The sequence below is a fragment of the Glycine soja genome, chromosome 9 (assembly GCF_004193775.1).
Source record: "Glycine soja cultivar W05 chromosome 9, ASM419377v2, whole genome shotgun sequence".
NCBI lineage: Eukaryota > Viridiplantae > Streptophyta > Magnoliopsida > Fabales > Fabaceae > Glycine > Glycine soja.
The window spans coordinates 1918988-1940865 of NC_041010.1; the positions used below are offsets into that span (position 1 = coordinate 1918988).

The following is a 21878-nucleotide window of genomic DNA, read 5'->3' on the forward strand; positions in this document are numbered from 1 at the left end:
GAGAACAAAACATACTTGGCCTTTTTTTAAAATAAATTTTAGTTTTTATTTTATGTTTTTTACTTTATATTTGAATTAATTATGCATATTCATTTTATAATTTTAAATAATAATGCATAATTGGTCAAGTGAACTCAAATCTAAAGAATTGAGTTAAGAAAAAAAAAGTGATTGAAAAATAATACCTCATTAGAGGTGTTGGATAAATTTTTGACAAAAATTAATAATCAATAAAATAAATAAATATTTGACACTAATAGTGACAAAAAAATCTTATAATTTTAAATATGTTTTTGATAAGTTGAAATATATTTAAATTAAAACAAACAGTATAATAATACAATACACTACAAAATTACTAATCAAATATATAAGAATTATTTAAAATAATCTGATATTATCGTTTAAATTATTTATCACTAGTATAAAATCATATTAAAAAAAAAAGTAGTTTCTCACTATTCTCGTACATGTAAGAACAGTGTGGCAGAAATTATCAAGAAATAATCACAAGTAAAATAGTTAAAGGCTGTGTTGGGCTTGGCCCATAAAACCCAACCCACAAAAGGCGAGTCTTCAAAAACCCTAATGTGCTCTTCCTTGAGCATCCAGCAGCAACAAACAAGAGGGGTTTGCCTTGTGCCGTTTGTGTTGTTTTCGGGACGAAGAAGAAGATGGTGTCAGGTTCTGGAATCTGCGCAAAGCGGGTGGTGGTGGACGCGCGCCACCACATGCTGGGTCGTCTAGCCTCCATCGTGGCGAAGGAGCTTCTGAACGGCCAGAAAGTGGTGGTCGTTCGCTGTGAAGAGATTTGCATCTCGGGCGGGCTGGTGAGGCAGAAGATGAAATACTTGAGGTTCCTTCGCAAACGCATGAACACCAAACCCTCCCATGGCCCCATCCACTTCCGTGCCCCCTCCAAGATCTTCTGGCGCACCGTTCGTGGGTCAGTCATTACTCACTTTTTTTTTTTTTACTTTAATTCCTTTTAAAGTTTATAACTTTCCAACACAAGCGTGTTTTAATTTGTCGTGGGGTGTTTTTGTTTTCGTAGAATGATTTTTTTTATCGGCTGTTAAATGTTATTTGTTAGTTTTTGTTAACGGGGGATTTGAACCCACAACCTATTCTTTAAAAGTTGGGAACTTTTAGGAGAAGTGTGGTTTAATTTGTTGTGGGGGGGTTTTGTTTTTGTAGAGTGATTCTTATATACCCCATTAGCCGTATACATCTTGAGTGAGAAAGGAAGAGAGGATAGATAAGTGTTTGATTTGATTGATTGATGGTGTAGTGTGGCAGGGAGAGGGAGAGATAGATAAAGAGAAATAAGAGGTGTTGAGAGGGAGTTTAGAATTTGTGGGTGTCTAAATATAATCACTCGTTTGTGTTTTTGTAGAATGATACCACACAAGACAAAGCGTGGGGAAGCTGCTCTTGCTCGTTTGAAGGTTTATGAAGGAATCCCTCCTCCATATGACAAGACCAAGAGAATGGTTGTTCCTGATGCACTCAAGTAAGAGTTTTTCTGTCTTTCTGAATCGTTTAGTTTTCAATATGTGTCAAGAGTTTAATAAGCACGTATTAGCGACAAATCAGAAATGATGTTGATAAATTTATCATATGCTTTGGTTTGTGATGGGATGTAAGTGTAAAAAAAGTTTTATGTTATAGGGCAAGCCTATTAAACTCCTACATTGGATAAATACGTGTTGTTTATCTTGTGAATGTGGACTAATTGATAAAAATTGGAATCAGGGTGTTGAGGCTTCAGAAGGGACACAAGTATTGTGTGCTGGGCAGGTTGTCATCTGAAGTTGGATGGAGCTACTATGATACCATTAGGGTAAGTGTTTGCCTTGTGAGAGGTTTTGCTATCTTAATATTTCAAAATGTGCATTTTCTACAACTGATCAACATATTTTAATATAATCTCATTGCTCATTGTGAAAGACCATGTTTGCTATTTATCTATTATTACCATTATGATTGTGATTATGAAAAGTTTTTTCCTTGTTCAAACCTAAAGGGGAATTAAAATTAGAATGTTGGAATGTTTTGGATTTTTTGTAATTGTGTTTGTTGACATATGGGTATTTTTATTGCTCACAGGAGCTGGAGAAGAAGAGAAAGGAGAAGGCAGCGGTGGTTTACGAGAGAAAGAAGCAACTCAACAAATTAAGGGTGAAAGCTGAGAAGGTTGCTGAAGAGAAGCTCGGTTCCCAACTTGATGTTCTTGCTCCTGTTAAGTATTGAGTAGTTTTTGTTAGTGTTTGAAATTTTTTATGCCACTTATACCAAATTGAACTACCTTTCAATTTTGCTTGAGGTTGCTTTGTTATTGGATCATAGATTTGATATCTGATCATCTTGGAAGCTGTTTTTTATTTAATTGTGTGTTTTGTATAATTTTTGTCATCCAGAAGTTTTCCATTGCCTTGGGAAAAAAGAAAAAAGCTGTTCACTGTGTTACCCTTTGCCTGCTCTAGGCATAGTAATTTTTCCAAAATTTGTTTTAGCTTTTGGTTTGCAATTCTTGTTTGTTTCTGGAAATAACCAGCGTTTTTGAATTTGTTGGAATGATCCTTTGGTGGAGCAATGTACGTGGCTTTTCCCCCTTTTTTCACCCAAGAGAGAAGCTCCTGTTTCTGGTGTTGGCAGCAAGGTTGTATGTACTCATTTTTTTTTTCAAAAAAAATGTCTTTTTTTTTTTTAAAAAAAAAGACTTATCTTAATCATGGATGTAGACCAACATGAGCAAATTCAAGTGATAGCACGTTTAATGGAATCAAATATCCCTTTTAATTATCAATTTATAAAAGCCGTTGCCACCTTAGAATTTAGATGTTCAATCAATTTAATGTTATTTTTATAATGTTTGACACTTAGATTTTTTTATCAAGGTCTGGGTTCGACCCGGTTAGAGGGGGATTACCCAGAGGCTTCAACAAAACAAAGTTGTGTTGCGATTTTAATTTCAGATTTAACTGAAATGTGTTTACAGGGCAGTTTCTTACAGTTAAGTTATTAACCATTAATCATGAATTATTTTTATTATTGCAGATTGTTTTGAAGATAATATCTTTAAAAATGTTACTTGATTGCTTGAGTGTTCACATTTTATATTATGTATGAAATTTGTTTTCTTCCTTTTTTTGTTTAAACTCTAGTTTTTGTTTATAATTATATTCGTTTGGTATAATTTTGTATTATACTTGTGTCCTTTTAAGAGCCAAACATGAATTAAAAATCAGTTCTAGCAAACTTTTGTGCATCATGATTATGCCTCATATTAAAGACAATACAAAAATCAACAAGAAATTTAAGCTAGTTGATTACGCACTCTGCAATCGAAACTCCTGAATCACCTAACATTCATCTAATGTCATTTGAGACACGTCTTCTTTTATTTATATTATTTTTAAATCTTTTTAAAAAAATTAGTTTTTCTTAAAAAAAATTCACGTTGGGGGACTTGAACAACGTGATAATATTTAAACAACTTGATAAAAAAAATTCACGTTGTATGTTTGGGTATATAATTTTTTTTGTATGCTTCGGAAAAAAAAATTATTCTTATCCTTAACATTATTAAAATAATAATAATAATTAATCATCTTTAACTATGCAAATTAAAATTAACCCATCAACCAAAATGAGAGTAACCTCTCTCCACTTTCATTGAACAATATTACCTTTAAACCATTTCTTAAATTTTAAATTTTTCTATTAACTTATATTAACGTCTCATTACTTTTATATTATTAATTTTTTTATTTTATCATTTTTTATTAACTGTATTTATCTTCCATTTTTTTATTATTTAAATTTTCTTAGTAATAATTAAAAAGGATTTTATATGAAGTTAGTTAAATTTATTAAATTTAGGAATAATAAATTTTATTTAATAACCTTCTTGATATTTTTTTAATCATGTTTAGGTTTTAAATACTTTTCATGGACATTTTATAAAATATTTTATATCTATACATATTTTTTCAAATTTAATAGTATAAGGAATATTTAAATTGTATAATAAATATTATTAACGTGAGTAGTTAAATTATTCATTAAATGTAATTAGGTTTATTTGTTTTGATTAAGTGTAATTAACGGTTATGCATGAGTTTGATTTTGTAATATGTATTATGGACTTAATTTCTATTTTTGAAACTATAAATTAATATATTAATTCAAATAATTTAATTATTTATTAAACATAATTAGCTCATTGTATTTTATTAAATTAATTTAAAATTAATTAGGTAATATCTTGTTAGATTTAATCTATTTAAAATTGATAAGATAATATATTATTAAATTTGATTAATTCAATAAAGTTCATCGAGACAAAAGTAATCACATGTTAATAAATAAATAAATGAATTATCAACCTATATCTAGAGATGGATATTCAGATCAATCTGATTTGTTTAGGGTCGGCCCATGAAGCTTATCGGTTAGATATGTCAAATAAGTTCGATTCAAAAAATAAATGAAATTTTTAAAGTGTATATCCAGCTTGGAAAAGTTTGTAGATAAATGGATCGGTCTTTGAATCCAAAGTATTAGTTTGAAAAAAATACTTTTATAAAATAAATATTTTTGAAAAAGTGAAAAGTTATATATATATATATAAAGTTGACTACGTTTTTTTAAACTAAAACCTATCTTACTAAAATATATTAACATTTTAAACATAACAAATTAACAATAATAACCTAAATTAATGATTGAAATTTTAACATAACGAACTAACATCACGATGGATTTAGGCTAGTTAAGCGAATAGTCCAACAAAGCCTACAATCTTAATGGGTCGAATTCAAAAACTTGATAGGAATTTTTAAATGAGGCTCATTATCCACCTAGTCCATGGACTTAGCATAATGGTCCGTGAACCTAGGTTCGTATGCCCACCCATGCCCGTGTGGGTTATTTATAATCTACACGAAAATAATGTGATAATGCCATGCATTTTTTTGTTAGACAAATGGCCTCAATTATCTTAAGAAGGGGGGTTGAATTAAGATACAAAGATTATTCCCCAATTAAAATTTTGCTCTCTCCTTTTGGATTAACAATGCACCCTTAACATGAATTACTCAAAAGACAATTCAACATAAACTTCTTTAAAGCAAAAGATAAATAGCAATAAATAAAAAAAGTTTAAGGGAAAAGAGAAATGCAAACTTGATTTATACTGGTTCGATCACTTCCTGTGCCTACGTTCAGTTCCCAAGCAAGTTACTTGAGATTTTCCACTCTCTTTGTAAAACTCATTTTACAAAGTCTGAACCAGAGACAACTCTTTTCCCTTGTGTTCAGGAACCCTTTACAACAAGAGACTCTTGGTTTTTTAATCCCTTTTGAGACGTAAGAAGAAGAGAAGACGAAATCTCTCTTGAAAAAAGAAAGATATTACAATTGAAGATCAATCAAGATTCTTTGTTGAATACAAAAATGTTTGACCAAAGAATCCTTTTTGAGAGGATAAGACATTTCAGTTCAGAAAAACTCTCTTAATCTTTTGAGAGGATAAGACTTTTTGGGCAATAAAAATATGTGACTGTTGGGAGTTATATTTGAAAATTCTCACTGGTAATCAATTACAATAATGGAGTAATCGATTACACAATTATTTCTTTCTGAAGAGTTATGACTCTTCTCATTTGAAATTTGAATATTTAAACACTCGTAATCGATTACCATCTTACTGTAATCGATTACACAACTTTGAAATTTAAATTCAAATTTCTTATGGTTGTTTTAAAAACGTTCCAAACCTCTGGTAATCGATTACATGCTTTCTAAAATATTTAAAACCTTTTTCAGAAAGCATATTGGTCACTGGTAATCGATTGCATCCTCTGATAATCGATTACCAGAGTAAATCTCAATTTAAAATGATTTAGATAAAATTCTTTGACTAAACCTTTTGCTTTTTCAATTTGGAAACTTCTTTCTAAGATTCTAGAGATCAACTTGATCATGTATCTTGATTTTCTTGGATTCTTGTCTTGAATAAAACTTGAGAAGCATTTGATCATTTGACATCATCAAAACATATAAAAATATATTGTTTCTACATTTTTATCATTCATGATTCCCTTGTTCAATTTGAACATTTTTTTTAGAAGATACATGTAGCTTTTGAGAAAAAAAGGGTTATACAATAATATATAAAAAAATTTATACAATCATTCAACTCGTATGATAATTTTATTGACTTTTAAAATAATTTTCAGCTGATAATTTATGATTGGATGATGATTTAAAACTGTTTTACATCATTAATAAATAGACATTAAACTCATAAAATAATGATATAGTTTAGTATTAATTTATATCCTCATTATTATTAACTATCTTTTTTAAATCACAAATAAAGTTCATTAAAGAAGAAATAAGAATCACAAAATTTTAAAAAATCTAATAAATTCAATTAAGAATAAAAAAGATATATTAAAGAATGTATTACAAATTGGAAAAGAAAAATTATACTCTCTTCCAATAACAATCGAAATCATATATGATAAGTCAATAATAGTACTATTGAGCAGCCTAGCATAGGTGAAGGTCAGTGCGAGGGAGTGACACTCCAAGGAGGCAAGGGAAAACAAACCAAAAAGTCTGACCTTTCCCTTTCTCCAAAGGATCATCAAACTAAACTAAATCAAATCAAAATCAAACTTTGTCACGGTTATATTAGACCCTTTTATAAACCTCTTTCAAGGCTTTTCAATCACACCCTTTCTCTAATCACTTCTTCTTGTGCTGGCATAACTTCAACAACTTATTCTTTGTTCTCGATCTCACGATGGCTCATTTGGCCCTGTCTCAGGTACATCCCTTTCACTCACTTCCTTTTCTCCCCGCTGTCACTGTTGTTGGCTTCTCGGCATAAAAGGTTCACACCAAATAAAATCAAAATTTCACTTTTTCTTTTCTTTTCTTATATTTAGCTTTTGGCTTTATTTTCTATTTGGGTTCTTGATTGGTGAGTGGAGATGCTTTTGTAGAAAGTCAAAGCTGAGAAATTTAACCTAAGTAGAGTTTAAAATGATAGTTTTTTTTTTTAAGTTTTTCTGTTGCTGAATGAAATTTAATTTGACGAGTACTAAGATTTTTGTGGGGTTTAGCAGATGGCTGTAACTGTTCCTGTTGGCAGCGATTTGTCTCTCAGAAGATCTGCGGTTAAGGTTTGATAGTACTTTTAATTTGTTTTGTCTGTTTTTTGAGTTTGGAAAGAATGGTTATTTGAATGCTTCTGCTGGTTTTTTCTAGTTAAATTACAGATCCAACTGTCCGGAGAATCTGTAGTTATGCTAGATGTTTAGTACTATGCTAATTTGATATGGCTGTTAAAATACCTTGAGGGATCAACTATAAGATTAGTGCATCTTCAGTGTAAAAAGGCTATGTTTTACTACACATTTGATTTGGTTCATTTCTGTACCTGCAAGACTGTAATAGGGTTGATGAATTATCGGGCAAATATTAAAGTTTTATCTTGTAAGAGGGCGAGCCCTGGTGCAGCGGTAAAGTTGTGCCTTGGTGACTTGTTGTTCATGGGTTCGAATCCGGAAACAGCCTCTTTGCATATGCAAGGGTAAGGCTGCGTACAATATCCCTCCCCCATACCTTCGCATAGCGAAGAGCCTCTGGGCAATGGGGTACGAAGTTTTTATTAAAGTTTTATCTTGTGGTCAAAAAAAGCTATTAGTTGTTGTTGATAACTTGGTATAGATGATTTTTTTTTTGACGGAATGATCTTCTACTTTCAATTGGCGCAACTGTGTATTTTTAATTTTATATTAGAAATGTAGAGCTTTAGTATTGATGTATCTTGGTTTTTCAAGCACAGTGGTGTTTTAGTTTCAGTGCTTACTTCATGTGTATGTTTCTGAGTTTTACATCTTGTTTGTGTAGATACTTGTGTTATTATGTATTAATTGATTTTCAAACATGGATTTTCGAAGCACTAAGAATAATACTGCAATTGTTAGAGTTAGAGATTCTGTTTACATAATTATGTTATGAAAATGAAATTTGGCTTCCTGTTTATGTTTAATAACTTGTAATTTTAAAGAAAACTACACTTGATGATGCAGGCACCTAACTTTAACTTTTGGGATAAATCATGGGCACCAGTATTTACTTTGTACTTGAAGGCAAACAACTCAAGTTTAAGAAGTCGTCATGTGGTATTCATGTCAGTGCAACAAGCAAGTGTACCCAAAGTTAATGTATCACCTTTAGAGTTGGAAGATGCTAAAGAACCTCCATTGAACTTACACAAGCCTAAAGAACCCTATACAGCAACGATTGTTTCTGTTGATAGGCTAGTGGGACCAAAGGCTCCTGGGGAAACTTGTCATATTGTGATTGATCATGGTGGAAATGTTCCCTACTGGGAAGGACAGAGTTATGGTGTTATTCCACCGGTAAGTGATAGTTATTCTTTGCTTCCTCCCATTCTTTGAGTACTGATTGTGAATTCATAATTATTGATCTTTGTATTCAGTTTTTTTTGGATAAATTAATTTTGATGGAAGGAATGCATTTTAGATATGTGTCCTTTATATTAATAGTTTTCATCAGAATTTAAGCAGGTTCTGCCTCCCCTCCCCGCCTTCCATCTCAAAACTAATGGTGCCTTTCGAGCTTATTAATTCACGTAGAAAGTATTTTTCCTCTTTTTTTTTTTTTTGTGGGATCAGATGCAGGAGTTAACACAGTTAAAATTCTGAAATGATTTCACAACTTGTAAATACTACTTTACATGGGTTGCAGGGTGAAAATCCAAAGAAACCTGGGGCTCCTCATAATGTTCGACTATATTCAATTGCTTCTACAAGGTATGGAGACTTTTTTGATGGAAAAACTGCCAGCTTGTGTGTGCGTCGTGCTGTTTATTATGATCCTGAGACAGGAAAGGAAGATCCTTCCAAGAATGGCATATGTAGCAATTTTTTGTGTAATTCAAAGCCTGGAGACAAAATTCAGATCACAGGTAAGACCTATCTCTTTTTACTCCAGCAAAGGTTGACATAATTTGTATTCCAACAAAGTGATGTCTTGGTGAACCTTCCTCAGTTGGGAGAATTTCCAATTTCTTCTTTTTTATTCATGCTTTCTTGCTCTGTTGTTTCTTGTTATTCCTGTTACCAAAGTATGTTCTATGGACTTTACCATAGGGTGTGTTTGCAAAGTAATACCTGAATGTGCCTTGCTCTAGTAACTTCTTTACTATAGGAAATGTAGCTTGTTGACTGCTATTTGGAATTTATACCCTGAATGGTGTGCTCTGCATGCAAAAGTAGCAACTTGTTTAAATGATAGATGAGGCAATTGAGGGTATTTGATGTGCTGAAATTCTCTAAGCTTTGTAAGGTTTTCATGCTGTATTCTAGTGAACCAGTTCTTCACAATTTAATAGCTCTTAAATTTCAACATTGGTCAGTTAGTTAATTTTGTCTTTCATATTAAGGCCATAAAAAGGATTAATATAGATGACATTTGTTGTTCTTAGGAACCAATGTGGGGTTTTATGCATTCTTATGAACTAATGTTTCCAGTGTCAAATTTCTTATAATTGAAAAGCAGCCAATCCACTCATTCTATAAATTTGTGATAGTGGTAGAGAAGAATGTTTAACAAAACCTACATGAGATCCATATTCCGCATGAAGCATATTATAGTGCTGATTTCCTGGCCGAGTTAGAAGTAGTCTGGATGCTGAAATGGTTTGGAGCATCCCGCCTCCATTTTGTCTTTCTTTTGTTGTCTCTTTTTCTTTTGTTCATTTTGTCTTACTTCCCTACATACCAAAAAATGAAGGATGTATAACAAAATGGTGTGGCAAACTTACAATAATTTAACTAGTCTTGGGTTGTCAAGCATTTCACGTTGCAAATGTTGTTGAAGGTGAACTTGCATCTTCTTGGCTAGGAATTGAGTCATCTTCTATTGTTTTTTACAGGCCCTTCAGGGAAGATAATGCTTTTACCCGAGGATGACCCAAATGCTACCCATATAATGATTGCCACCGGTACAGGTGTTGCTCCATTCAGAGGCTATCTACGCCGAATGTTCCTGGAATCAGTCCCTACATACAAGTTTGGTGGACTAGCATGGCTTTTCCTTGGAGTTGCCAACACTGACAGTCTTCTCTATGATGAAGAATTCAGCAAATACCTCAATGACTATTCGGACAATTTCCGCTATGATCGAGCCCTCAGCAGAGAACAAAAGAACAAAAATGGGGGCAAAATGTATGTTCAGGATAAGATAGAGGAGTACAGTGATGAAATCTTCAAACTCCTGGATAATGGGGCCCACATTTATTTCTGTGGTCTGAAAGGGATGATGCCTGGGATCCAAGATACACTGAAGAAGGTTGCTGAGCAAAGAGGAGAAAGTTGGGAAGAGAAGCTTTCACAACTTAAGAAGAACAAACAATGGCATGTTGAAGTCTATTGAGATTCTCTAGTGCAGGATTTGCAGAGTAGTAGTCCCCTTCTGTCTCTGAAAGGAAACAAAACAAAAAAGAACATTTTGCGTTTGGTGCATTTAGTCAATAAAATTCATTAAGCAGCTGAGTAACTGTAGCTGTTCTGCATTAGTAAATTGCAATGATATATTGTGTTCTTGATGGATACAGAATTGAAAAACCAAGTCATTAGTGTAGTGACAATCTTGGATAATGGGGCAATCTTTGTTAACATATTTTCTTTTGCTAAATTTTGAATTATTATTTTAATAAGGATTATCATCCTCTGCAATGCAGGAATAATGTCAAAAAGTCTAAGATGTTGTGCAAGTGCTTGAACTTAAAATGAAGAATCATGTGAACTCCTTTAAATAATTTTTACAAGACTTAAATATTTATTAAGTAATGACGTGACATTTTATTGATTTATTACATCATCATTTAATCAATGATGTGATATTTTATATACTTATCACATCATCATTTAATAGATTGAGATTAATGACATGTATTAAAAACAAAAGTTTGAAAGCTGTCAGATAATAAAATATAAAAATAAGTAGTAAACTGAAAAATGAATAAATTTAATCATTTTGAGAAAGATATTTTGTGGTAATATTAAAAAGCAAGAAAGATTTATTGTTCACAATGTTGTTATTCAACTCAATACAAAATAGTATAATGTGTCTGATAATATTCAAACTCCATACAAAATAGTATAATAATGCCTTATATAATATTGGCTGGAATACAATTTTCTTTTCCCATTTTTTTTAAATTTGTGATTTTAGTTCTTCTATTTTTTAATTGAGACATTTTTGTCCTCTGTTTTTTTTTTAATTACAATTTTAGTTCCCTAATCTCTTAATTGAGACATTTCCTCCACCGCTATAAAAAATCTGTAATTTTAGTTTTCTTAATCAATCCCAAACTTGCTAATTATGTACTTTTTTTAATTCTTTTATAATAAATTAAACTTGTAAGTAATTAAATGATTTAAAAAAAACATTTATCATTTGTATAATAAATAAGCAGTTGTCAATTAATTGATGTTTACATAACATTAACCTTTGAAATTGGTTACAAAGACTTAAATTTTGAATTTTTAGAATTAAAAAATGAGAAGATAAAATTGTGAACTTTTTATAAAAGGAGAATGAAATATCTCAATTAAAAAATGAGAAAATTAAAAGCATAAATTTAAAATAATAAGAAAAAGAAAATTACATTTTACCCAATAATATTCAAATAACAATGAGTGCTAGCAAACTTAATACTACTACTTTATAAGCTATGAACATTGTTTGACTATTACAGTTGATAAATACTCTAAATAGAATATAGTAAATAGAAGAACATTTAACTCTATTTTAATGTTTCTTTTCATAAAACGCCCGGTATTTTAAAAGTAAAAGTAACAAGAAAAAAAAGTATAAGTTTAACAGGACAAAAAGAAGATAAAAACAAGAAAGAAAACAATATAATATGTAAAAGACAATAGAAAAAGCGGTGCTACTAGGACTTAATGGATCCCCGACAGTGACAGATAGTCACAAAACGAAACCTACTACTAACCCTGTTTCGGTCGTTCCTGACCATGAAAACCTTCAAGTAAACATCGAACGCTTAAAACCTAAGTAACCGAAAACAACACTCAACACAATTTTCAGTTCCCAACACTAACACATACTACAGATAATTTTTTATTCTTTTCAAAACATAATTTTCAGAAATAAGATTCTTAGAAAAAAAATTATAAATATGCTATTGCTTAGTTATCATTTAATTTTTTTATAATAATACATTTACCATAAGAAAAAGTATAATTTCTATTTATGAAAGTAAAAAAAAAAAAAATGATACCTAGGTTAAGTTGATTGTGCATAAACTCTTGATACCTATGTTTGATTTAGGAGAGAAAAAAATCTAAAAAATAATTGAAATTTCTAAAAACTAAACGTATTGGTTGCGTGTATAATATATAGTCCCATTCAAACTGGTCACTACCATTTCTCTTCCGTTTACGCAACCCAACACTCCGTTTCTCCCCATGCCGTCGCTCTCGGGACTCGCCACCGCGATCCTCATCGCGATCGCGCTACTTCTCGCCGGAACCTCCTCTTCCGGCCGTGATCTCCGTCCGTCGGAGCACGGCCTCGTGTTCCAGGCATCGCCGCCGGCCAATTCCTCGCCAGAGATGAAGTCCTTCTTCAGCACCAGCAAGGGCTCTTCTTCCTCGTCCTCCGACGCCGACACGTCGCCCCGCAACACGACGGAGTCTCTGCCGCCGCCGTGGTGGGGAGTCAGCGGCGGCGGCGGCGGCGGCGGAGGAAGCCACGTGGGACGAGCGCTGATGATAGCGAGTCTGGTTTGCGGAATCACAGGTGGCGTCTTATTGGTGGCTTCGGCGTTGCTTTATCTGTTTAAACACCGAAGAAAACCCCACCAAAACGAACCGTTTCGTGCATGTAATAATAATGCAAACAAGCTTCAATTAGTGCCAGTTGTGCGTAATCGTTGAATTGAGTCCTCTTTTTTTCTTGAGTGCAATTCACACTGTAAATCGATGTTGCTGCGTTGTTGTATATTTAATTAATTAATTTATTTGTTTATTTTGGTGTAGTTTCGATCTTTTGCTCGTTGAAATTACCTACGTGTTACAAAAGTTGTAGTAATAATAAATTTATGTTATTTAGTTGGACGTGAATTTTTCGTATATTATAATGTTTTTAATTCGATTGTTAGTTATTACTCTTATACAGTGACTGACTGACCTAATCTTTTGTCTCTCTAAATCTAATTAAGTGACTTGTCAACGAATATATGATTTTTAGTATTTAAAATTAAGTTTCTTTCGGCATACTTTATGAGTGGTCCAAAAGTCCAAACCAAACTGGAACTTTCACATTTATGCTGTCCAGAGATAAGAATCGTCTGATAATCTATCGTTTTTTCTATTTCAATACAAAGAATGATTATTTGTAGGACCAGCACTGATCGGGTTCAAGAAATGTTTGAATTTAAACTAATTAATATTAGACAAAATTACAAATTTAATTTTATTATCTCTAATTTTAATTTTAATCCCCTTTAAATTTATTGACGAATTTAGTTTCTCATTTATATCTAATACTATAAATTTGATTCCTAAGCTCAAAAATCTAGACATGGACGGTTACAAATAAACGGTCACTTGTTACATTATCCTTAAGACTATCATCACCGTCTCATTCATCGTGGCTTCGTGGGGGTAATAAAGTTGCTAAATTTTCACCGATTCTTCCAACCCCACTTTCAAAAACGGTTCCTTTCTCTTGCACCATCTATCTCCATTCATATAGAAACAAGAGAGAGTTTCGTTTCTGTTCATTTAGCCATTTTTGCATACCCTTTTTTCTTCTTCATTCTTGTGTTTCTTTGTTTGTGAGGGAAAGTTCTTTTTTTTTTTTGTTGCTATTGCAATGGAGAAAAACTGGGTTTTGAGATGGAGTTTTGTGGTGGGGTTGATGTGTTTGAGCGTGGAAGGGATTGGTGTGAATTGGGGAACTCAAGCAACCCACAAGTGGCCACAACACACAGTGGTTCAGATGTTGAAGGATAATGGGATTAAGAAAGTGAAGCTTTTTGATTCAGATGACTCCACCATGAGTGCTTTGGCTGGGACTGGGATTGAAGTCATGAAGTCATGGTGGCTATCCCTAATAATCAGCTTGCCGAGATGAATGACTATGCCAGGGCCAAACAATGGGTCAAGAAAAATGTCACACGTTACAACTTCAATGGAGGAGTTAATGTCAAGTGAGTTTTGCAATAAAAAATTTCAATTTGAGTTGACTGCATTAGTACAAGTAAGGGTTGACGTAATTACATTAAATTCCCCAATAAATTTAAAGGAAGACTATAATTAAAATTAAAGACAACTAGGGAGATTTAAAATTTTGTCATAATACTATTCAGTTTGACTTAAATCAAGTTCTTGATTTTTTTTGGACAATCGAAACAGAAACAACCTAATCATATTCAAGTTGTTTGTGACAAGTTATAGGCTAATATAAATAGATGATGAGAAGAAAAATAGTAAAAAATATAAAGTGAAAGTACGAATTATGATATAAAAAATAAGGTTTATTATTAACTAATAGCATGCTTTGTCATTCTAAAAAAAACACATGCTTTGTTTGTAGTAGTTTATAAGTAATGGTTTCGCCAAATAACATTGTTTTCCACTTTTACTCAAATCATGATACAGTTTAACTATGATTTTGCTAAATGCATTCTTTAGATAAACTAAACTTATACTCACCAGTATGGTTTGAGATATGCAAATTACAATCCAGTGCGTGCTTGTTTTTGTTCCACTGCCTTGATGGTACTTACATATTTTTTTTTAGGAGTATAATGTAACAAGTGGTTTAGTATTTAAATACTGTATCCAACATAAACCAAGCATACAAAGTCCCAAGATTCGTTTTTGCTATCCATATAGCACATGTACTTGACTTTATATATATATATATATATATATATATATATATATATATATATATATATATATATATATATATTCCACATTTAGTTGACTTTTTCTCCTTCTTTAGGAGTATAATCATTCATCTATTTTTTTTTCATCTGAATTTTTTTTGTCACGTCTGACATTTCTCTCTCGTTCTTTTATATGAAGAAAATTTACTGAATGTTTGGTCAAATTAAAAAGGCAAAAATACAGGTTTATTTGTTCTTCTAGGAAGATGAATCAAAAAGTGAAGAGAAAAAATTACAGACAATTTGTTCTAAGAGAAAGCATAGGCCAACAGCAGTCAAGTCCCTATTGCTCAAGAGGAATCCACTCGAGTTCAAGATCTAATTCTCCAGATTCAACATCCTGGAGCTTGAGTGACATCATTTGTTTAACCTTACCATCAACAATATTGACTGTGCTATCCTCAATAAGGGCATTGTCATCCGATTTTAACCATTTTCCTATCTGCATATCACCAAACATTCCAGCATCTCCAAATGCCATAGCAGATGTTATCAGAGACTGAAGATCAATGTCTGCTTCTCCCATTATATCATCAGCAGAAAATGTGTCATGGTCAAATACTTTCTGCAACAGACAATTGATAACATGAAGTGTCATATTCTCAAACCAACAATCAGTTATCTTCTTTCCCATGTACAAACACACACACACAGCGAGATGCATTGTACATAGGTCGCTCACAATAGACAGAATTGACAAGGGAACAAAGGAATAACAAAAGGCTGTGAATCAATGCAGAGAAAACTCTCTATTTATATCCCTAATAGGAGATGTTCCAATCACTTGTTAATTATCATACCAAAATAGCAAAGCAAGTAAATGAGGAATGCCTAGACTTGGATACTGTTTATATAACTTCATAATTCATTCTTATCATAAATTCAAATTTTTGCTTCCGGCAAAGGTATTGTAAATTATAACCAAATTACAAACAGTATTCAGAACAGAACTATTTAATTTCCAACAGTGAGAAAGGACGCAAGAGAAGGTGACTTTGTTTGCAATACAAGGAACTTGTTTTGCAAGGTAAAAGGTATTGGATGTTGAGAAATGAGGATGGAGGAACTCTTTTTTTTTTCTTTTCTTTCAATGATGTGTCTCTATATAATAGAACAGAAGATAGTGTCTGTTTTTCGCAACAAAATTCAATCATACCAATTTTATCTGTCCATAATGCTCAGGAACAGACAGCATGTATTCCTCATTCCAGACTGGATTCAAGTTGCTCCTTATTATAGTTGTCTGGACAGTCTGCAGGCATTAAGCAATAGCACCAAATCAATTTCAGAAAGAAAATTATTACTGTTTCTGATTTTACAACTATAAATAGAAGATACAGAGCAACAGTTTCCCAAGATCATTTAGTGATACCAACCTGCTGGCCAAGGCTCAAAACAACATATGGATCACTTGACTTTATATCTCTGATAGCTAAATTTGTGCCTTTAATCACTTTCACCTTCAACATTCCAATAAATTCCACCATACCTTCCTGTTGTTACCACCAATATCAGTCACATTCCAAGAAAATCACTCATGAGGATAACTGCATTGCCAATGCTGCCAAACTAGTAAATTTGGATAATGCAGCATGCCTCATCTCATCTATATTAACTATTTTTTTTATTACAAGGCTTTCATCTGGTCCAACAACGATTCAATTCAATAAAAATCTATTTTGCAAACAAAAAATTACTTACTCCAAAATTGTTCCCTATATTTCTTCCACACACGTAAAAGTAGTCAGATAACTAGAGGAACTAACACATAACATAAAATTACCATTCTCTGTGAACTACTAGTACTTTTAAAACTGTCCATAAAACTACTTTTGGCAGAACTTGATTGTAGACTGCTTTTTCCAGACACAATGCGCAAACTCGGTTTCAGAAATTCTTGTAATTCATATTTTGACCTGCAGTTGAAATAGTCACAAATAAAAGGGAAATCAATAAACTAGGGAATTCACTCACCAGACTCGTTGGAACAACAGCAGAAAGACGAGAAAACAAACGACTAAGCATATGAGTTAAACAAATATCAGAGGGAGAATCAACAGCCTTTAGCATTACCTACTTCATGGTGACAAGATAAAATTTCAAAATGAACCAAAAGATGATAAGAACGGAAGATATACAGTGCATTGTGTATATGAAAACATGTCTAACCGTATGAACTTTGAACGCTGCTCATGACCAGCATCTGGTCCAGGTTTCGTATATCCTTCAGGAATATAAGCTTCATAAATTGAATTAGCAGAAACATTTCCCCCAACTTCGATCATTGCATCTATTTCATCCTCTGACCAATCATCCAATGTCACAGACAACACCTGAGAGTAAAAAACAGTGCTGTCAAACAAATTAGTTCAGCATTCGCACCACTCTTAACTTGATAGACATAACCAATTGAAGAAAAAAACTAGGCCAAATCATAATTATCAGTCAAATTGCTAACATGTGAAGATTTGGTTGGCTTACTTTCATGCCAAACTTTAAGGTTATTTCGTTTTGAAAACTCACCCTGAACATGTTAGACCCCAACTCAGAATGTTAAGCCCCACATCTGGAGAGTGTACATGAGGAAATTTAGGAACAAGGAGCAGAAGAACGAACCAGTTGAGAATGTGTCGATCATTATGTTTATCTTTTAGTTGTTATTCTGTTTTGTTAACCTGTCAGCTTAGTTTTCAGAGGTTGTTATTTCTTGTTATCTAGCACAGGCTAAGGGGGTTACTTATTGGGAACACCCAGTCATGAATAAATAGTGTACAAAGATGCATGACATAAGTAATATGGAATGTCCCAAAGAAAACAACGTTACAGCAGCCCTGGCCATCCCTCTGTCATAAAGCCTAGCCAACATATTTGACCAAGACGCGTCTATCCATTTTTTTTTTGGTTGGCGGAAAAAGATATATTATAACAAAGGTGCCAGGGGTACCACAAGAACAACTCAGCCTTTTGCTAAGATGCCATAGATGGCCTATAAATATCATATCTCTTTTCAAAGTCAGGTATTTACACTACTGGAATTTACCAGGGGTACCACAAGAACAACTCAGCCCTTTGCTAAGATGTCACATCAAGTTTCTTACATAGGTTCTGGAAAATGAACAACCCAAACACATGAATTATCAGTCTTTTAATTTGCTGAAGACAAAAAGGAGATACTCAGTTCAAGTATTAAATCAAATAAAATATTTTACAATTAGAGGAAAAATAATTCTTTGATCCGGGCAGAAATGCATTCCATAACAATGAGACAACCTATGAATGGTTTACCTTTGATATATGAGTACCAAGGCTTCTGTGCACACCGCAACATTTTAAGCATATAAAAACTCCAATGTTGGCAGACCTGAAAAGCAGTTAGTAAAAGTTAATTCACATGTTCTTTAATATATTTTACAAGTAGCTAGTTTCCTACAGCTTTATGTCATATTCACAAACACTACACCAAAAATAGTATGATAATGCCAATTAATATAAACCACAAAGTCATGCGTGAAAAAATTAAACACTTACGCCCATTTAGGATCTGGAGCATTACAATCAGCACAAAGACGATTACCACTCTGATGCAATAAATCTTTCAATTTTCTTCTACCTGTAAAAGACCTTCCAATTACTCAACTTCTAAAGAAAAACAAATGAAATTAGTTCTGCAATATCCTCCAGACCCCAGTTACACTTCATAGGCATTCTAAAGAACATTAAAGCTTCTACAGATAAGTTCAAAATTTTTTAGGGCATGTTTGGATGGAGGAGTTTGAGGATAAAGGGAAGGGAGGGTAAACGTTCTGTTTTAAGTAAGTACTCTCCTATTTGAGTTTTTTATTTTAAAAAAGAAGAGTAAAATGAGATATTATATGTAATTTTCCAATCATCCACATTCATCTTTTATAAATATTAAATAACTTTCTCAATTTAAAAAATGAAAATACACTCTCCCTTCACTTTCCATCCAAACCCCTCCATAAAAAAGTTCCTTAAAAGTCCATGCCAGAGAGAATATTTACTGATAAAGTATACAATTCTTAACCAGATAAAGTTGTCATTCATAACCATCAAGTCAATAGTCATTTCCTGAAACCCCTTGAATCTTACATGAACATATAACATTAAAAAATATCAGAAAGCTACAGGAAAATATAACCTAATAGGAGTGTTAGTAAAATCTTCTTTCTCGGCTCTTCAAGGGTGGAGGAAAAGGGAAAATGTTAGATAATAGATATCAAGAACTTCTTGGCCATTTTAGGAAAAATTGAGTTGGAATTATTATTGACACTTGGATAGATGAGTGGTCCCTATCTCTCTATCTTATCTAACAATTGCCTCAATCTAGCTGAATTCTTCAAAACAACAGATATTTTTTATTGGCTGTGTAGCGTTACTCAAAACAAAAACTCATCAGGAGCATTGAGTTTAGGAATGGGTTGTAAATAGACCAGGTAAAAACTATACAAATGCAGAAGTCATTACAAGAGCTAATGGTTAAAACATTTGTATAATATACAGGAGCAATCATTCACACTTATCTGAACAGGTCAGTAGAATGTCACTACTTTTTCTGAGCCAGCAATAATATTCTAAGTTGTAAAAACCTCACTAATATATATTATCACATTAAATATCATAAGATTACTTGAGGCAGGTCTTGCAAGTTCCATCCAGTAATTATTCTTTCACAAGCTTAAAGCCCACCAATCATCCAGGCTGCAGCCTCTACAATAGTCAAGCAAAATAACCTGGAAAGGAAGAAAGAAATATTGGTTTAAGCAAAATTTCTCATGGACACAAATTGTGCCAACAAACTGAAAACTTGATTAAATCCTATAAGTACAAAACTTAGATGCAGTTCCCTAGGTGCATTTGCCTTTTGGTACCGTTCTCTACTCAGAATTGGAATTTCACCTCAGTAATCATGTAATAAACTTCAATTCTGATGGGAAAACAGCACCAAAAGCACATTGATAACTTATGCTGACCTTTCACGAAAACCTTTATTAAGAGGACTACCAAGGTAAAACACCACCAAATGCACCTAAAGAACTAACTCTAAGTTTTCTTCACCCTGTGACCAGAAAACTTGTCCTCTTCATTCAATCTTACACCACAGGAACAAAAGAAGATTTAGATAATCAGAACCCAGTTTTTGAGGTCATTTGCAGACATTCACATTGTTTCTCTCACTGATTATATACTATGTCTGTATAGAGTAGCATAAGACACACACACACACATATATATATACATAACAAACATTGGTCCTGGTAGGTAATTGCAACTCTCCAAAGTAGAAAATAAAAACTAGAATACTGAAAACACCAACTTCTAGAATTGCTCCTCCTCACAAAACAGACATAGGAAATAAAAAAGAGGTTTTGGAGCATCCTCCATTTTCATTTTGCAAGTGATACAAATACCCAAAATAATCAAAGGAAAAAAATGAATATCGAACCCCACCTACTAAATTTTTTTTTCCTCATCAACCAAATAGCAAATTTCAGATTTTTTTACCAACAACAAATTGGAAAATGATGTAATCGTTGCATATAACAACGAGTTTGGTCAAATTGTCGATATAATAATGAATTCCAGACAGTGATAAAAGGAAAAATCAGAGGTGTAACATTTGCATGAAACGAATGAGTCTTATAATATTATGAGCAAATAAACAATAATGAAGAAAAAGAAAAGGATGATATAAATTAATGAGCATAGATAGATTTGAGATCAGAATGAAGAGAAAGTGAAGCTTACGATGAACGAAGGAATCGAAATGGCAGAGTTTGAAATCCACAGACAGAAGACGAACGATGCGAGGAAGAAGGTGGTGACTGGTGAATGGTGATGGTTTCAATGTCCGAATGGCGAATTGGACTTTTCCACCGCAACTACAAAATCTCTTCTTTATTTATTATTTTATTTTATTCGTGTTACCTTAATATATAATTTATGTTCGTCTATTTCCTAATAAAATGTTTTCTACTTTTCTATGTCGTGTTTAGACATAATATTCCTTTCATTCCGACTATCCAACGTATCTCACTGGTCTCGGTTCAAATTTATAAAATAAGTTTTTTTAAAATAATTATATTGAAAATATGATTTTAAAAAAAATAAATTGATTATTACACATTTATTTTTAAATACTTATATATTAATAAATTCATTATAACCTATTTATCTAAAAAATCATCAATAAAAATATCTTAAATTATGTAAAAATTTTAAAATAAAATTGATAAATAATAAATAAAATTTTAATAACGGGTACCGAGACCGATATAAAATTGATAATGACATTCTCATTCCCAACACCAATTAAAAAGTTAAATAATCCCCACATCTATACTTAATCAACTTAGATATGATTAACAACAGTCATGATGAATTCACACAAATACCTATATATACAAATTTTGATGCCATGCCAAGTAATGTCTTATCTTTTTATCTCATTATCTTGATAGAATTATTGTAACGTAGAAAAATAAAATTGAAAATAATTCTCACCTTTATATAATTAAAAAAAAACTAACAAAAAAGGGGTTAAAACTAAAATTTTAGTGTTTGAATAAGTATTTTTAATTTTGGAAATACTACAATAATAAAAAATTTGAAAGGTAAATTTCTTAAATTACAGGATGTTATGTTATTAAGCTCGACTATGTTATGAGAGATATTATTCACTAAGGATATTATTAATTTTTGTACTAATTACTTAAAAAAATGTGCTGACAAAAAAACTTAAAAAATGTATTTAAGATCATTTTTAATTAATTAATGCGATACAAATTTTACATTAACAGTATGTCAAAAATACTATAATTATACA

The 21878-nt window shown here is 32.1% G+C and overlaps 4 protein-coding genes and 1 long non-coding RNA gene across 6 annotated transcripts; 3 read left to right on the forward strand and 2 right to left on the reverse strand.

The window, feature by feature from the left end:
- Positions 1-561: 561 nt before the first annotated feature.
- Positions 562-2469, forward strand: LOC114368006 (60S ribosomal protein L13a-4-like). Its single transcript, XM_028325318.1, has 4 exons — positions 562-946; positions 1397-1513; positions 1756-1843; positions 2110-2469. The coding sequence occupies exons 1-4, from the start codon at positions 675-677 to the stop codon at positions 2251-2253; spliced, it is 621 nt and encodes a 206-aa protein (XP_028181119.1). The 5' UTR covers positions 562-674; the 3' UTR covers positions 2254-2469.
- A 4094-nt stretch (positions 2470-6563) lies between these two features.
- LOC114367859 (ferredoxin--NADP reductase, root isozyme, chloroplastic-like) lies at positions 6564-10743 on the forward strand. 2 transcript variants are annotated; one of them, XM_028325087.1, is made up of 5 exons: positions 6564-6841; positions 7140-7199; positions 8112-8444; positions 8794-9013; positions 9983-10743. In XM_028325087.1, exons 1-5 carry the CDS (start codon positions 6818-6820, stop codon positions 10480-10482), a joined length of 1137 nt encoding a protein of 378 aa, XP_028180888.1. In that variant the 5' UTR covers positions 6564-6817; the 3' UTR covers positions 10483-10743. The 2 variants fall into 2 exon arrangements, with proteins under 2 accessions (XP_028180888.1, XP_028180889.1); XM_028325088.1 differs by having other exon boundaries at positions 6565-6841; positions 7143-7199.
- On the reverse strand, positions 8657-9983 carry LOC114367860. Its single transcript, XR_003657279.1, has 2 exons — positions 9668-9983; positions 8657-9307 (listed from the first exon to the last, which is right to left on the reverse strand). It is a non-coding gene; the product is annotated as an uncharacterized LOC114367860 (long non-coding RNA).
- Positions 10744-12460: 1717 nt separating the features above from the next.
- On the forward strand, positions 12461-13199 carry LOC114367156. The gene has a single exon (XM_028324264.1). It carries the CDS (start codon positions 12543-12545, stop codon positions 13011-13013), a length of 471 nt encoding a protein of 156 aa, XP_028180065.1. The 5' UTR covers positions 12461-12542; the 3' UTR covers positions 13014-13199.
- Positions 13200-15126: 1927 nt separating this feature from the next.
- Positions 15127-20951, reverse strand: LOC114425464 (ADP-ribosylation factor GTPase-activating protein AGD12-like). The gene is made up of 9 exons (XM_028392394.1): positions 20801-20951; positions 19683-19785; positions 18563-18644; positions 18320-18395; positions 17204-17367; positions 16818-16950; positions 16411-16527; positions 16191-16286; positions 15127-15599 (listed from the first exon to the last, which is right to left on the reverse strand). Exons 2-9 carry the CDS (start codon positions 19705-19707, stop codon positions 15318-15320), a joined length of 975 nt encoding a protein of 324 aa, XP_028248195.1. The 5' UTR covers positions 19708-19785; positions 20801-20951; the 3' UTR covers positions 15127-15317.
- Between the last annotated feature and the right edge of the window lie 927 nt (positions 20952-21878).

Bases quoted from the DNA above. Each gene is read 5' to 3' on its own strand.
- LOC114368006 (XM_028325318.1), top strand. From the start codon at position 675: ATGGTGTCAGGTTCTGGAATCTGCGCAAAGCGGGTGGTGGTGGACGCG. The intron at 947-1,396 runs GTCAGTCATTAC...GTGTTTTTGTAG, and splicing joins TTCTGGCGCACCGTTCGTGG to AATGATACCACACAAGACAA. The intron at 1,844-2,109 runs GTAAGTGTTTGC...TATTGCTCACAG, and splicing joins GCTACTATGATACCATTAGG to GAGCTGGAGAAGAAGAGAAA.
- LOC114367859 (XM_028325087.1), top strand. From the start codon at position 6,818: ATGGCTCATTTGGCCCTGTCTCAG. The intron at 7,200-8,111 runs GTTTGATAGTAC...TTGATGATGCAG, and splicing joins TCAGAAGATCTGCGGTTAAG to GCACCTAACTTTAACTTTTG. The intron at 9,014-9,982 runs GTAAGACCTATC...TGTTTTTTACAG, and splicing joins AGACAAAATTCAGATCACAG to GCCCTTCAGGGAAGATAATG.
- LOC114367156 (XM_028324264.1), top strand. From the start codon at position 12,543: ATGCCGTCGCTCTCGGGACTCGCCACCGCGATCCTCATCGCGATCGCG.
- LOC114425464 (XM_028392394.1), bottom strand. From the start codon at position 19,707: ATGGAACTTGCAAGACCTGCCTCAA. The intron at 18,645-19,682 runs GTAATCTTATGA...GGTCTTTTACAG, and splicing joins ACTTGCAAGACCTGCCTCAA to GTAGAAGAAAATTGAAAGAT. The intron at 18,396-18,562 runs GTAAGTGTTTAA...ACTGCTTTTCAG, and splicing joins GCTCCAGATCCTAAATGGGC to GTCTGCCAACATTGGAGTTT.